This window comes from Neodiprion virginianus, chromosome 6 (genome assembly GCF_021901495.1).
Source record: "Neodiprion virginianus isolate iyNeoVirg1 chromosome 6, iyNeoVirg1.1, whole genome shotgun sequence".
NCBI classification, from domain to species: Eukaryota; Metazoa; Arthropoda; class Insecta; order Hymenoptera; family Diprionidae; genus Neodiprion; species Neodiprion virginianus.
In genome coordinates this window covers 13,809,574-13,827,903 of record NC_060882.1, presented here as the reverse complement: position 1 = coordinate 13,827,903, position 18,330 = coordinate 13,809,574, and the positions used below count along the sequence as shown (strand labels likewise).

The window sequence follows — 18,330 nt, the reverse complement described above, 5'->3', positions numbered from 1 at the left end:
GGATAAGAATAGGTTAAGAAAACATGTAAAAATATGGTAAAGGGAGAGGAAAATGGAAGTCTTTGTAACCCCAAGGGAAACAATAAATATTACATACATATACATGATTATTAAAAATTTCTAATATAGAACTATTGAACTAAGAAAATATTAATTTCTCATAGTGAACAGTTATTTGTGAGTGGTGTCAATTACTTCATCAGGTCCTCCATTTTGTTTGCTCAAAATTTTTATTCTAGATTTGAAATCCGCGAGCTCAAAACCACACATTTAGCGATTTTCCCCAAAATCGGATGCTTCTTAATAACGAAAATAGTCACTTCCGGTCCGCCATTTTGTTTTTTCAAAATTTTTATTACAGATTTGAAATCTGCGAGCTCATAACCGTACATTCAGCGATTTTTCCCCAAATCGGATTCTTTTTAGTAACGAAAATAGTCACCTCTGGTCCGCCATTTTGTTTTTTTAAAATTTTTATTCTAGGTTTGAAATCAGCGAGCTTATAACCATACATTTAGCGATTTTGCCCTAAATTGGATGCTTTTTTGTAACGAAAATAGTCACTTCCGGTCCACCATTTTGTTTTTTCAAAATTTTTATTCGAGACTTGAAGTCAGCGAGTTCAAAAACTAAATAATCACCTTCCAAATTTCAAGTACCCGCGTTTCCGTATGATTGCCCACCTTCCCGAAATCCAGCCCACTGTGCGCCGTCAGGTATTCCATGGTTCAAACAAATGCGGTAGAAGAATCCTTGTGTTCGGTCTTCAACTGTGTTTTTTTTTTTTGCAGGTGTGCAGTAAACCAGGCCTCCCTCACTCATACGCCATTACTTGGTTTTCGGCTCGGATTGATATTTCATTCCTCAAGAACCTGCGTAGCTGAGCTTAAACGAAGCAGGAAGAAGTAAAAATGAACGTAGAAAAGTCGTACATTACATCACCTAGTTGTGAGAAAAAAAAAAAACAATTACAACAGCAAACCGAAATTTTTATTTTTTTTCAAATCAACCTATTTTAGAATAAAAAATAAAGAAAACTGTCGAAAGAATTCAAAAAAAAAAAAATATCGTCTATCCACCTACGAAATCACCAACGCCGTGTGAACACTAGGGTTTCAATGGCATGAATAAAACGGAGCGTACGCTAAGGTCACATCATGATCAAAGGACTCAAGCGCCTTGTCACAGATCAACGCTTAATACTACCCAAATTTTTGAAAGAAAAGAGCGGAACCTCACCCTTCATCAATGTCAGCGAAACTCGAAAATGAAATTTCGACTGTGCATCAAAAGTCCCATTGTTCACACGGAGACTTAATCAATTTAATTTCTGTAATGCGTTTTGGAAAACATAGTTAATACTTTTTCATCGCGTTACGATGATTACGTCATTTTCACAGTTTCTGGATTTTCTCACTCACACCTAGTATTTAAGATTACGTCAATCGACGTTTATACAACAAAACATTATGGGCTGTTCTCCCCATTTACTCGCTTGCATCGCATTGTGCGCGCACTTGAGTTAGCGGATCCCTACATTACCTAAGCTGTCAATAACGTAACAATCAACGTGTAACCTTGGTTGTCTTTACTCTGGGCGATAGATATCGTGGCCATGGTGGCACGTCGGTAAAAATTAAGGAAAGGTTGGACATGAGCTCTTGTAATACCGTATGGGTAACTGTGCCCGAAAATAAATACCGTTTTGTGCAATATAAATATTATACCCGAATCCTAGTACATGCATATTCAGTAATTCAAAAGGTGTATGCAGTCAAATTTAATACGATTCCACCAAGTACACTTAAAACCAGGTTTCACACATTTTCTTCGAGCTCTGTTCGCATGTCCAAAATTTGTTGTAAGGTATGGATAAGGTTATGCTGATTGCGAACAATTTGTGAATGTGCTTATTAGTACACGTAATCGGACAACATCAACGTTGAGTTTCATACACCGCAAAATCCATACGTTTCCTGCACCAACCAGTCTCTATTGTAACGTATCCAAGCCATAAAATTCGATAAAATTTTGTAAACATGACTATTTATGCGCCTCTGAAGGAAATCAGAGCACTGTACAGCGCTGCCCAGATTTTGCATGAACACATGATTGCACGCATAGAGGTGTTTACTTGTACGATACGTTCAACGAGTATTACTCCATGTGTAATACAATCTCATTCTGCAAATGATTTTTACCATGAAAATGCATATGCTACAGTACTCTTATTAAACCACAAGTTTCGTTGCGAAGAACAATATAAGCAGAAACAATTACAGATCTATATTTTATAATGTGAGGTGCGTGCGCGTTTGTGTGCATTAGTGTGTGTGTATGTGCGCGCGCGCGCGCTCTGTGCATGTAGATGGGTGATATATATTTCATCTTATTGTTTAACAATACGAGAATAATTATTGAGATGTCGACCACATGAAAGCTCAATCCATCACATAGTTCAATTGAGTAGTTCATTCATTTTTAACACAACGCCTATTCGCAATATCACTCAAAGTTTTCAGAAATTCTGCATTTTGAGTAGGTGAATCTCAAACCATGTAAACTACATGATAAGTATTTTACATTGCGTTTTCCAGCTGAGTTTTCTGTACAATAAGTTTTATCACACTCGGTGATGTATTTTGTTGAATGACATAACTATAAAACTTCCGTAGTGTTCGATAAAGTTTGGCATTGTCGATTTTATTCACAATTATTTCGAACGTATTCGTATCTGCCTTCACATCGCACAAAATCAGTTCAGGTAACGAATAAACACTGTCTTGTACTCATGATTGTAGTCCAACAAATTTGGTGATGTGATGAATTCGGATTGATCTAGCCCACTCGATGATTGCTGGGATCAAAGTTCGCAGGGAAGATCAGGAAACGCCATAAGTACAGGCAGCGTTTTCAAGTAGACTTATTTTTTCCTCCGGGAGTATAGCTGCTTTCTGCCATTCGTCCCTGACCTGCGCATAATAAATGAACCTGATATATGTTTATGTATATGAAGTATTACTATCGTTGGAAAGAGTGTATATAAAAGAAACGAGATGTTGAAATGTGTCTAATAGGAATCAATTTGTGAGACATTACTGGAAATGAAATTCACAGGGTTTCCGGCTAGGAATAAAGGGAAAAGAAGAGCTTTCTGATGCACGAAGCATAACATTTTGAGCTACAATCATCGAACGCCACTAACGTATCAAGAAACTGGCCAAAGATACCGCAATAACAAGCTTACAGCTTATTACAATGAGAATTATCAGATAGTCCCCCCCTTCATGATTTTAGGCCGCGTTTCGAAATTTCCATTAGATTGCGGGTTTGAAGGGGACACATTTGAGCTCAACCTAGAATCAATCCGTTAAATATAAGTTATTGTGTTGTTGCATAAGGTGAAATTACCCGTTACGCCCATCATTTCCTGATCTAGTAGTCATCATAGATAAAAATAAATGCCTTAACTATCAAATGTTATGGAATGAACAAGAAACAATTCTATGTCAGACTTTGAACTGTAATCACGTACGGCCTGTTGAAGCATTTTTTCCCACCTTTTGATCTTGTTGCTGGTTTGATTGCTTTAATAGTTCACGAGCATTTATTTATATATGATACGAGTGGAGGCTGTAACAGTTGGTGTCGGAAACATGATATTTGAGCTGTGCAAGTGATTCAATTCACTACGCGATTTTGAAACTAAGTACAGCTCGGAACACTTGCGCTCGTCGATGGAGAAGCTCCTGTGGGGACAATTCTTCTTTGGGAGAAGCCACGCGAGTTTCTGAGTCGGCTACAGTATCCAATGTTACGTCGCTCACTCGAATGGTTATCTCACAACAAATTAAACGACACGACGCTGCCCCTCTCCGTCAACAACAACTTCCAGAAGCTGTAAATCAGCTACAACTGCGGCTCCTCTTAACGGTAGCCGAACGACAGCGCGAGGCAGCTGAACGGTGACAAAAAAAAAAAAAAAAAAACACGAAGCAGCAACAGCACTAATGTCTCCAGTTTCTGCAAGAACAACATTTACAGCAACGGATGATCCTCAAGACGCACTCGCGTTCCAAAACCCGGAATCGAGACTGGCTCCAGTTCTTAAGACCAAATAAAGGAAAGATAGGTCTGGAGATAAAACACAAACTCCGCGGCCTTTCCTCCTCCTGTTTCATCTCACGCTGTCCAAATGGTGCAGGATCAATTTTCGTGCAGGATTATTCAAGGCTTGAGTATTTTTCTAGGGAAACAGAAGTATCCCTTCTTACTTACAAAAAGAACTGGCAGGGTATAATCCGTGAATTTGCACGAGAATTCGCAGGAAGAAAGAGTAATGAAAATGAACGAACATCTATTTTCGGTTATTTGTAGACACTGGCCCGTGTATAAGAAAATTACGGTCGAAGTTTTAACGCCATTTCATAAGTCTGCGTGCGCTCCTTGCTCAAGGGGATTGGTGGCGCAGTGGCTCGCATTACGGCGTCGGGAATTGGCTCTTCGTGTTCAAGTCACACGAACAAAACACGAAGGCACTTTTGCCGCAGTCACATTTCTCGGTATGAATGTTCAAAAATAATAATACTTGATATTATGCATTTGTCATTTCCAATTATCTTTAAACCTCGTATCCTGTAGCACAATTTTGAACTAACAGACAATTGCTTCGGAATAATGAATTGTAATTAAAATAAAGCGTCCTTGTACTTATCAATAAAATAAAGAACGATGAGGAAGGTTTTCTTGGATATGAAGGTCAAAATATATAAACAAAATATTTGTTTACATAAACCTTGTGACGTTGCACCTAGAGTGCAAGTCACAACAAACCCCAAACCCGCGGGGAAGAGCCGAACGGGTGAGCCCTGTCCCGTCGGGAAAGACCCGAACATCACCGAAGCCCCCCGACGCTCGGCAGAGCCGAGCGCGAGATTCAGTACGAGCACGGCAGTAGCAGCAGCCACACCGGCGTAGAGCACCCAAGAGCGAAAGAGAGAGAGAGAGAGAGAGAAAGAAAGAGAAAAAGTCACAGACACGCACACCGATACACCCAGCTACCCTCCACCACACCTCGAGACACACCCACACACACGCCGACGACACCAGGTTAGCCTGCACTCTACAGCCGATCTGCTCCTCCCCTCGCAATACCAACCCTTTCTACCTCGCACTCCCCGTCACCCGACATCCCCCGTCCCCTGGCAATATCAACCCTCACCACCTCACATTCCCCGGCACCTCACACTCCTCCCCCCCCCCCGCGCGCGTATCTGTAAGTTAGTATTAAGGAACGCTAAGGGCTGAGGCGTGATCAGCCACCACTCGAGTCTACAACCCCTTTGTATCTAGTATTTTAAGTCAACCTCGGTGCAAAAATACACTCACTAAGTTTTACCGATTACATCCGCCCCGTCTCTAATTGTCTTCCCCACCCATATTATTCGTGCGGACTCAAAACCCGTCACAAATTGGCGCCCAACGTAAATTACCCACATTTTTACCCCAAATCCAAACAATTAAGAGACAAAACACAGGAATAAACGCTAACAAAATACACATAGACTCACGAAACAAAACTACACAGTCACGAAAATTCAAATAACGACAGTTGAACACACACACTACCAAACAAGATACACACAATGGCAGACCAAGGACACAGGGAACCGCAAGGCCTAGCGCGCGAACACATGGACATACACACACCCGAACGCAACCAAAACAACTCGACACAGAGCGGGCCGCGCGCGACACGAGATCAACAAACGCCGACCCAACCGCAGGAAATAAATAGACGAGGCACGATAAATTCACCAAACACGATAAATAGAATCGATGCAGCTATCATAGAGAATACACACAATTTACACAGTACACAAATTCAACACCAAGAAAGCCCAGAACCAACAAATCACACACAAACATACAATACAATCCCCACACCTACACACACGCAAACTAACACGGTAACAACCAATCAAACGAACCGACACTTCACAGGAACAGACACATTTTTAGCCACCAACACACGTAACACACGACTTATACAAAACCTAATAGACCTCGGAGCATCACCAAGCGACAGAAACGTATACGAAGACCCACACATATACAGCACACAGTCAATACATCCCACAAACACAAACCACACATCAAACCCAAACAGTACATACTGGAATCAGCCAGCAATGGCAATGAAAACAATACAAACATGGAACATAAAATACTCAGGAGACACAAACGAAGACATAGACGAATTTTTACAAAATCTCCGCGACTACCAAACGGGTTATGAAATACACGATACACAATTAATCAACAACCTCAGCCCGATACTCGAAGGTGACGCAAAAAACTGGTACAGATTAAATAGAGGCAAATGGCGAACACTGGAAGAATTCGAAAGAGACATTACACACGCATTTCAAGACATACAACATAGGGACAGGCTGGAACAAAAAATCAGAAATTACGTACAAGGACCAACACAAAAAATCACACAATTCCTAATACAATTTAGAACACTACTATCACAACTAAAACCACCATACCACCCACGAACACAATTAGACCTGGCATACAGAAACATGAAAATAGAATACAAGGCATACATAAAACCATACGATTTCGCGAACTTCGACCAACTGGAAATGGCCGCAAAAGAATGGGAAGCAAATATCGAATGGGAAAACACGAGACAAACAATATTAAACAACTACACACAACCGCGAGAAACCTACACACACCAAACACACCACACACAATACATCCCATACAAGTACACACAAACACAACCCCGCTCAGCAATACTCCCAACACCAAATATACCACCGGCACTCACATACAACATACGACGAAACCAAACAAACCAAAACACGCAACAGACTCGATACCCCGCAATCACGTATAACTCACCACACTACACTCAGCAACAAACACAAACGAACCCAAACACAGGCACAACACCACGCAGATGCTTTAACTGCAACCAACCCGGACACTTCAGATGGCAATGCACACAAACACAGAACCAGGGAAACGAGTAAGGGTTGACCCAGCAAGGGTGGAGGGCAACCCCACAAACAACACAAACACACCCGAAACAGTAGCACCTACGACAGACAACAACATAACGGAAAGTAGATTCCACATCAGAATCGAAATACACGGTCACGAATTTAACGCACTAATAGACACAGGCGCAACACACTCATACCTAGGCGCAGAAGTAATACAAATACTACACAACACAGACACACAAATAAACAACACACCCGACAGAACAGCTACAATGGGAAACGGAACACAGGTGACGATAGAAGGAGCAGTAACACTCCCAATACGCCTTGGCAACATAACAAAAGAAATTAAGTTCGGATTAATATCAAACTTAGGCTCGCAATGTATCATTGGTAACAGCGACTTAATAAGATTTGGAATACTAATAAATTATGGAAAAAACACATGGTCACTGATAGACGACCCACAGACACACTACCACATGCAAACTAGACCACAAGAACTACCAACGCCACTCAAAGAATACACACAAATACATCAAACACGAGAAACACGACACCAATCAACACAAACACACACAAAACAAGCAAAAGCAGCAGAAAAATTAGAAGCAACGAAACAACAAACAAACCCGAAAACAACAGAAAGACATGAAAACACAAAAAAAAAAAACAACCATAAAACAAAAACCACTAACACCAACACTACCCAACACAAAGACACCACCGGAAAACACCCCCCAAAAAGACAACCCACAGAACACACAAATCACAAATCAAAAAATCATACCCACAAACGCACAAACAACAGACGACACACAAACCGACAAAGAAACCGAACCACAGATATGCGCAGGAATACAAGAACTCACACAATCACAACACACACAACTACAGACGACAATACAGCAGAAAATCTCAACACTACCAGGCCAACTCGGGCTAACACACCTAATTAAACACAAAATAGACACACAAGGACACGCACCCATAAAACAAAGATACTATATGGTATCACCAAAAATTAGAGAAGCCATCCACACAGAAATACGCAAAATGCTGAGAGAAGACGTGATAGAACCATCAGAAAGCGAATGGTCGAGCCCAATTGTCATGATAAGAAAACCAAATAACACATATCGCTTCTGTCTAGACTTTAGGAAGGTTAACTCAGTATCAAAAAAAGACGCATACCCACTACCATACATGACAGCAATATTAGACAAACTACGGACAGCACAGTACATATCAAAAATCGACTTAAGCCAAGCATACTTCCAAATACCACTCGACAAAGACAGCAAACACATAACAGCCTTTACAGTCCCGGGAATGGGCTTATTTCAATTTAAAAGAATGCCATACGGACTGACAGGCGCACCAGCGACATTCCAAAGACTACTAGACAGACTCATAGGCCCAGAATGCGAACCATATGCATTCGCATACCTAGACGACATCATAATAGTAACACAAACATTCGACGAACACTTACAAAGACTAGAGCAAATACTAAAAAGAATTACAGACGCAGGACTGACAATAAACCCAGAGAAGTGCGAGTTCGGATGCGCACAAGTAAAATATCTCGGATACATAGTAGACAGACACGGACTACACATAGACCCCGACAAAACACAACCCATAGAAAACTACCCAAGCCCAAAAACAATAAAACAATTACGGAAACTAATTGGCATGGCATCATGGTACAGACGCTTCATACCTAACTTCGCACACATTACAGAACCACTAACACGACTACTGAAAAAAGACCAGAAATGGCACTGGGGGGAAGAACAAGAAAACGCAATGAACACAATCAAACACGCACTCACATCACCACCCACACTCGCATGCCCAGACTACACACAAACATTCACACTACAAACAGACGCTAGCGGAACAGGGATAGGTGCCGTACTAACACAATCTCTCGATGACGAAGAGCATGTCATAGCCTACGCTAGCCGTGCGCTAAGCGAGGCAGAACGTAAATACTCAACAACTGAGAGAGAGTGTTTGGCGGTACTCTGGTCCATCAAAAAATTCAGACCCTACGTGGAAGGTTACCATTTTAAAGTCATTACAGATCACCACGCACTGAAGTGGCTTAGACAATTGAAAAACCCCACAGGCCGACTTGCACGATGGGCACTAGAACTATTAGAATACGACTTTGACATTACACACAGAAAAGGTACAATGCACGACGTGCCAGACGCACTTTCAAGACGACACGAAGACGAAGAACACATAGACACAATAGAAGACACGACAGACAAGTGGTACACATACAAAAAAACACAAATACAAACACGCCCAGAGAAAAACGAGTCGTGGCGAATCAGAAACAATCAACTATACTTCCACCGCCCGAACCCCCTACACTCAAACCTCCTACCAGACACAAACCCATGGAAACTAGTCATACCCAAAGACAAAATAACACACATACTACACGAAAACCACGACGTAACACAAGCAGGACACTTAGGGATCGAAAAAACATACCAACGAGTAGCAAAAACATATTATTGGCCAGGGATGTACAGAGACACAGTAAACTACATAAAAAAATGTGACACATGCCAAAGAACAAAAACAATACAAGCGCGACCGGCAGGACTAATGGGCATGAGAATTATCGAAGAACCATGGACAGTAGTAGCCTCCGACATCATGGGCCCACTCCCACGATCAAAAAAGGGAAACCAATACATCATAGTGTTCGAAGACCTATACACTAAATGGGTGGAAATCATACCCACACGCAAAGCAAACGCCAAAACAGTAGAACAGACATTCCACTCACACGTAATATCACGATGGGGTACACCACGCATACTACTGACAGACAACGGCACACCATACATAAACAAACTCATACGCGAACTGACACAAAAATTCAACATAAGACACGCAACAATCCCCCCATACCACGCACAAGCCAACCCCGTAGAGCGAGTCAACAGAACCGCTAAAACAATGATCCAAGCCTACGTAAACAACGACCACACAGAATGGGACATACACTTACAAGACTTACAATTTGCAATCAATACATGTACACACACATCAACTAAACACACACCAGCCTTTTTAAACCTAGGAAGGGAATTAAATCCCACACAATGTCTAAGAAATCAGTTAGAGAACCACGACGAAGTAGAATTACAAGACACAGACAGATGGACAGACCACTTAAGACGACTACAAATACTTAGAGACGAAGTACAGAGGCACTTGATAGAAGCAAACGAAAAACAAGCACACTACTACAACCTACGAAGACGAGACATTCAATTCAAGGAAGGAGACAGAGTACTAAAAAAGAACCACACACTCTCATCCGGACCAGAACGAACGACAGCTAAGTTAAATAAAAAATTCATAGGCCCATACATAATCACTAGAAAAGTCTCACCCACAATATACGAATTAACAACAGAGAGCGGTAGAAATATAGGAAAATGTCATATAGAAGACCTAAAATTATATACATAATCAAATAACACACCCCAAAAATAAACTAACATGTGTATTCACTCCACAGAAACACAACATGGAAAATAAACAACCAAGAATACCGGCCCTGATGACACTACGACTGACGAGACCGACGACAATAACAACAAACACAGAGAGAACACCACTACTACAAACACCAGGACAGGCCCCACACCCACACAGATACGGACGCGACGGCACACACCAGACAGAGACCCGACGAACTCTACTACCGACACCCACTACACACACACAGGTAACAAAGACCGCCACGACAGTAACACACACAACAACCATTGCACCCACAACCACCCAGAGACACTCACAAACACACACACCAATGACCACACACACAGCTACACTCTCCGGACCAAGGCAATGCCCAAAATGCAACGGGCTGGTCCGGGGCACCAAATACACAGAACACATACAAACATGCACACAAACTAACACAGACACACCACACCCACCACAAATTATCACACACCCACCAACAGTTATCCACACCACACGAACCACGGCCACACACACGACTACACACCCACCCACCAAGAAACAAACACCCCATACAACCACACGCCCCACACCCACACCAACACCACGGTACACACCACCCCCCACACCGACCCCCCAATGGGCACACACCAGATTCGCGAGACCACCACAGAAGACAGAGGACAGGATCTTACAGACATTCGCTAACATGGACAGACACACAGAATCGACACAGACAAAACAAACATGCAAACAATACACAGGACCACACCCCGAGATAATAGCCATAATCGCAAGTTTAGAACCAGCAAGCACCCTATACGACGAATTACGAGAACAAAAAGAAAGATACATGACCAGACGGGCACACGAACGCACAAACACTGACGAAACAGAAGCCGGCACCTCAACACACCAACCACACACCACACAACAAACAGCACCACACAAAACACACCCCCCCAACACACCAGACACCGACAGCGACACAGATTCCACCACCTCCATCGCAGAGACAGTGAGACACATCGAAGCCACACACACCACACGGGACTCAAAACGATACAAAAGACGAAAAACAATACGCAAACAAAAAAAGGAACAAAACAGAAAACACTAGACAAACTGACAACACCAAACCAACGGACGAACAATGACAGACGGAGGCCAAAGAAACAGAACACAACCCAAAAAGAGAAAAGAGAAGGGAGAAGAAACCACGAGCCACGAGGTACAAAGAACAACGCAAAAACTCACCAAGACCCACACCGACGAGAGCCACCGTACCAAAACCAAAAATTCGAGTACAAAATAATATAAGAATAGAATAAGTTTATATAAGAAAAAAAGAGACTAAGTAGAATAAGTAGATATAAGACGACCCACAACCCACACCAAACACACACCCCGCAAATACAACCCAACCTCCATCCCTTAACCCCGACAGATCGGAGCAGACAACACAGAAACAACAAAAATAACAAAAGGAGAATACACAGACGAAAGGACCACAAAATCCGTCACCGAAACCGGCTCACCCTATAGGCCTCGCCCCGCGTGGGGAGGGGGGAGTTGTGACGTTGCACCTAGAGTGCAAGTCACAACAAACCCCAAACCCGCGGGGAAGAGCCGAACGGGTGAGCCCTGTCCCGTCGGGAAAGACCCGAACATCACCGAAGCCCCCCGACGCTCGGCAGAGCCGAGCGCGAGATTCAGTACGAGCACGGCAGTAGCAGCAGCCACACCGGCGTAGAGCACCCAAGAGCGAAAGAGAGAGAGAGAGAGAGAGAAAGAAAGAGAAAAAGTCACAGACACGCACACCGATACACCCAGCTACCCTCCACCACACCTCGAGACACACCCACACACACGCCGACGACACCAGGTTAGCCTGCACTCTACAGCCGATCTGCTCCTCCCCTCGCAATACCAACCCTTTCTACCTCGCACTCCCCGTCACCCGACATCCCCCGTCCCCTGGCAATATCAACCCTCACCACCTCACATTCCCCGGCACCTCACACTCCTCCCCCCCCCCCCCGCGCGCGTATCTGTAAGTTAGTATTAAGGAACGCTAAGGGCTGAGGCGTGATCAGCCACCACTCGAGTCTACAACCCCTTTGTATCTAGTATTTTAAGTCAACCTCGGTGCAAAAATACACTCACTAAGTTTTACCGATTACATCCGCCCCGTCTCTAATTGTCTTCCCCACCCATATTATTCGTGCGGACTCAAAACCCGTCACAACCTTTATATCCATGAAAACCTTTCTAATCATCATATTGAGGTCAGGAATCGTCATTTCATAAAATAAAGAAAATTCGTGAAGTAAACTTTGACGAAAAAATTAGAAGGAATTGATCCGGACTTGAACACGAGACGCAAAATCTTGAAATCGTAACGTCAGTCACTGCCCCACCAATCCGGTTGAGCAAGGAGTGTGCGAAGGGGCTCATGACGTAACATCGAGACTTTATGAGATTGATGAGACTGATATTGAGACTTTATTTGACATTTTTTCGGAAACGGTCGAGTGTCTGTGGGTAAGCTGGAATATGTGTTCGATAATCTTCAAAATTCATGGGTAACCCCTGACGGGTTCTCCTTATCAGCCTCAAATGCACGAAGAGGCTACTTTCTATGTGTCTCTCTCTCGTCCAGTAGCTCACACCAACCGTGTCAAAATTCGTAGTAGCGAATCGCCGCCAAGTTACCTTGAAGGCAAGAGCCAGCCGAGAATTATTTACCCGGCCGAACTACTTCCCTATCTTCCTGTATGAAACCAACCAGTTATGTCTCAGGAACGTGTGAATATTTTTGAATTACACTGACACAGCTGGTACTCCCTGACATTATAATCTTGGCGTGAGAGGCTGATCGAAACCTGTCGAAAGGTTTGCACAGTATTAGCTGTCAAAGATAATAAAAAAACAATATTTTTCTTCTTTTCTACGCCAGAGCGTCTTGTGAATACAATTGCTATGAAACGAGTATACCAACCGACTTCAAGTTTAAAACACAAACATTTGGCATCAAAATCTTGTCACCTATTCATTTTATCATGGATCTGAATCCGTTTTTAGCTGCTATAGCATCATAAAATTGCAAAGTGTGTCGATGAAAAGTTAGCCGCTAGGTAGAGCAGTTAATAATATAACCCTCCGATGGTATTGTTGATCGTTCAGCCGTAATGGCCGCCCCTGGTGCTGTCACGCTAGTCACATTGTCGATCGTAGAAATATTTATAATAAATTATTATCATTCATTGATATGCAATCCGATCTTGGAATTATAAATTTGGTGAAAATCGGTCATGCTGATCGCTTTATGAAATAAGTGAGTAAGTGAACAGCGATCTAGTGTCGTAAAAGCGAAAAAATACGATAATTGTAGTTTTAAACCGATTCATGTTAATTTTCAGTGACATTTGCATTTCGAACTCTTGTGATTGCACAGATAAAATCTTCTGATCTAGGTATCGATAAAGAATCGAACTAACGAAGATGCGGTATTCTGCAATCGATCCGAATTTGCCAAACAGACTGAATAACTATGAGATGGCTAGCAAGAGAATACCCAAGAGAAAGTTTTTCGTTCGTCATGGATCTCACTAAGCAATGCTAACCGAAGCCAGTGGAAGAATAGTCATAATGCCTCCAACCAGACAGTATGTTACGGACGTTGATTCTCATTAGATTACGTTTATTTACATGACATGTGGAAGATGAATGGATCAGTCTCAACTATTCCATTTTTACCAAGGGCATGACTAATTTATTTATTAATTTGTATGTTTTCTACCATTACTTAGAATATGTCCGAATTACCAATCCGATACACTAGACAACCACGATGCTTCAAATTGATTACAAACCATGCAATCAAAAACGAAGTCTGAATATATAAAGTGTACTTCCTCTTCGAGCACAACTGTAAGAATGTCTGTAAGTGTGTTTACATTTTGGAATCTTACGCTTCTGATGCGAAGCCCGTAAGACAGTCAATGACCGTCTAATATTGAAATGCGGATATGCATGATCAATATTAATATTAATCACGAGGCATTTTTCATTGGTGAACATATAATTTTGAGAAACTCGTAAATTCGAAAAATTAACGACGGAGCCAGGAATCGAACCTGGTATCTAGAGATGCTTTACCGGAGCCTTACTCCACTAGACCACCTAGCCGCCCTGACTCTGATGTCGTTAATTCCTCTCATCACCAGTAAGTTCAAATTTGTTTTCTTGTGCTGTGACAGTATGTGTGAATATATAAAGTGTTCTTCCTCTTCGAGCACAACTGTAAGAAAGTCTGTAAGTGTGTTTACATTTTGGAATCTTACGCTTCTGATGCGAAGCCCGTAAGACAGTCAATGACCGTCTGATATTGGAATGCGGATAAGCATTATCAATATTAATATTAATCACGAGGCATTTTTCATTGTTGAACATATAATTTTGAAAAACTGGTGAATTCGAAAAATTAATTCGATAATGCATATCCGCATTTCAATATTAGACGGTCATTGACTGTCTTACGGGCTTCGCATCAGAAGCGTAAGATTCCAAAATGTAAACACACTCACAGACATTCTTACAGTTGTGCTCGAAGAGGAAGAACACTTTATATATTCACACATACTGTCACAGCACAAGAAAACAAATTTGAACTTACTGGTGATGAGAGGAATTAACGACATCAGAGTCAGGGCGGCTAGGTGGTCTAGTGGAGTAAGGCTCCGGTAAAGCATCTCTAGATACCAGGTTCGATTCCTGGCTCCGTCGTTAATTTTTCGATTTTACCAGTTTTTCGAAATTGTATGTTCAACAATGAAAAATGCCTCGTGATTAATATTAATATTGATAATGCATATCCGCATTCCAATATCAGACGGTCATTGACTGTCTTACGGGCTTCGCATCAGAAGCGTAAGATTCCAAAATGTAAACACACTTACAGACATTCTTACAGTTGTGCTCGAAGAGGAAGAACACTTCATATATTCACACATACTGTCACAGCACAAGAAAACAAATTTGAACTTACTGGTGATGAGAGGAATTAACGACATCAGAGTCAGGGCGGCTAGGTGGTCTAGTGGAGTAAGGCTCCGGTAAAGCATCTCTAGATACCAGGTTCGATTCCTGGCTCCGTCGTTAATTTATCGAATTTACCAGTTTTTCAAAATTATATGTTCAAAAACACAGTCTGTCTGCTGATTCGAATCTCACAGTTGACATGAATACACTGCTATATTTCATATCTGCTACGTAGCCTTGATTCATATAAAATACGCTTGAAGAATGAGGAGCGACAGAGTGAAACCTTTTCTTCGATTGGTTATTATTTTGTGTTTTACAGTTACTTGGACCATTAGTATTCTACTATCAATCCATTCAAACAAAAAGATGTATTACTATAGCGAGACGACATTACAAAACAAAAGGTGGCCCGCAGGTGATGCAAAAGTTAATGCACCATGTATCTTGTCAGAATGAATCAACATTACGAGACTACCTGTTGTTATTTTTCAGGAATAGGAAGCGGGTAATAATTTTTTTTATTTAATGACACACTGCAGATTGATTCAAAACGATAAGCCAATTTTATTAATTAAAAGAAAATGAACGTGTTCTTCACCACGTGATACATTGACCGGAACAGACTCTCTCTCGTTCTATCTTTTGTACATGCTCAGGTACACCAGCGCTCCTCTCGTATTATACTCGCACTGACGCCTTTCTTTCAATGGCGCTCACAGGTGCGCGAGATTCGAGTGTGACAAACTCTCATCCAACACTACCAACTACCAACTTAACATATCGATAGTTCGGCAACATTAACTGCTTATCAAGAACACTGATATGAATGTAAATACCTGTAGTCAAATGGTATGCTATACATTTCTATATTCAATAAGTTACCTGAAATGAAACATACAAACGCAGTGATGAGTCGTCATCGTTTGTTTGTTTCATCCAACTGCATACTTTTCACAGTCACTCGGACGATTCCTATTCGATTATCAATTCGTTGAAACAGACAAATATTGAACTCCAACATGATAACTTCCCCGCACAAACGACGATCGATAGCTGTTCTGGAGTTAGCACTCACATATCTTTTATTGTCCTGAACCAATCTCCACTAGCCTGACAACTGCTAACTTTATCTGCCTATCCATCTGCACTGCTGGCTTTCTAGCGACATGTCTATATAGTTTCAATATTTCACTTCAAACGGCACGCACTGAGCAAAATATTATTGCTAAATCACTGATTATCGTATAGAACAATTTTTTCTGTACGATTTTTCTGCAAGCTCCGCCTACCATCATCAGGTTTCTTTCATGAAATCAATAACAATTCATTACATTAATTACAATTGCTCACTCAATTTCAAGCTACAACCGTTACACGGCAGAAACTTTTTTTTTGATCCCCATTACATATCAATACTTTCAACTATTTGCTTATTTCTTACTTTACGTAAATTCCAGAATTTCATATTTTTATATTACAGTTTAATCTAATATGGATGAATAATTCATTTACACTTACATAAATTAATATTCATTAACGCTTGCGGTATTTATCACATGGTGTACATAGAAGTAGTGAATTCCAACCTAAATATAATATCTAAACTATTGTCCTCATAGTCAATTTAATAATCATATTTAGAAGTCAAGTGCATATTTACATATTTATTTGCGTACTGGCGGAATTTTTTGAACAAGTCTATACCAAATTTTATGAACCGTTAGATGATGTCCGAATAGAGGTGGCTCAGGTTTGTCTATCTTTGACTTTCACCAACGGATTCAAATCTGCATATTATAAATGCAATCGTATAATTGTGTAGTGACTAATTGCATGTTCCTTATTTTTTATGTGATCGTTATTTTGCTTATTTCTCTACAGAAAACTGAATTGTTCTTATTATTAATTCTTTGAAAGAAATTATACTCACAAGGAAGGCATCCCAGCTCGAACTCTCCAATTTGATTTCTTTTGTAATATGTTATAGTAGACTAAAAACTAAGTGACACGCGTTTTTTTTTTATCGGCAATGAAACACTTTAAGGGGGTGAAGCATGTCAAGGGGCTATTTGGCAGTTTCATCTACAAGAACATAATATTTTTCAACCAAACCAACTGGAAAAGTTTGCTCACAAAGAGAAATGAAAAATGTATTTTTCTCAAGAAAATAAACAAAAACTTTAAGGGGGTGAGCCAGCCCTAAATATAATCACATTTATGTAAAAAATTGTCAAATTCAAGTCTAAGAACCTGAAAAAATATATATAGCGTATGAATACAAACGAAATTTACATGATTTTGGATTTTCCTGAAAAAAAATATTGGCCGGGGCAACTACCCCCGAACGCTGTTTATCTTGCGTGTATGCAAAAAATTGTCAAATTCGAGTCTGAGAATCTGAAAAATATACAATGCGTAGGAACACGATGGAAATACGACATATACGGATTTTTTCGAAAAAAAATATTCAAAGGCTTAACTACCCCTGAACGCTGTATATCTTACGTGTACGTAAAAAATGCTTCAATTTAAGTCTAAGAATCTGAAAAAATATATATTGCGTATGGACATGAAGGAAATATGACATGTCTTTGGATTTTCTTGACCATAAATACTGAACGGAACTACTCTTAAAATGCTTTCAATTGTTGAGGTTTTTTTTTATTTTCTCACTTTATCATCAAAGGCTCAAAAATAAATCATCTGGAACAAAGACAATGTGATGTTTCGAATGAATTTTAATACGTTTTACTGGTAT

The 18,330-nt window shown here is 41.0% G+C and overlaps 1 protein-coding gene across 1 annotated transcript in view; it reads right to left on the bottom strand.

Annotated features, from left to right (window-relative positions):
- Window positions 1-1,073: 1,073 nt before the first annotated feature.
- LOC124307480 (dipeptidase 1-like) overlaps window positions 1,074-18,330 on the bottom strand; it is a 1,861,010-nt gene continuing 1,843,753 nt past the window's right edge. Inside the window, exon 13 of the mRNA XM_046769153.1 lies at window positions 1,074-2,972. Within this exon, the coding sequence (XP_046625109.1) occupies window positions 2,883-2,972 (90 nt within the window). The 3' untranslated portion in view covers window positions 1,074-2,882. The remainder of the gene's footprint in view (window positions 2,973-18,330) is intronic.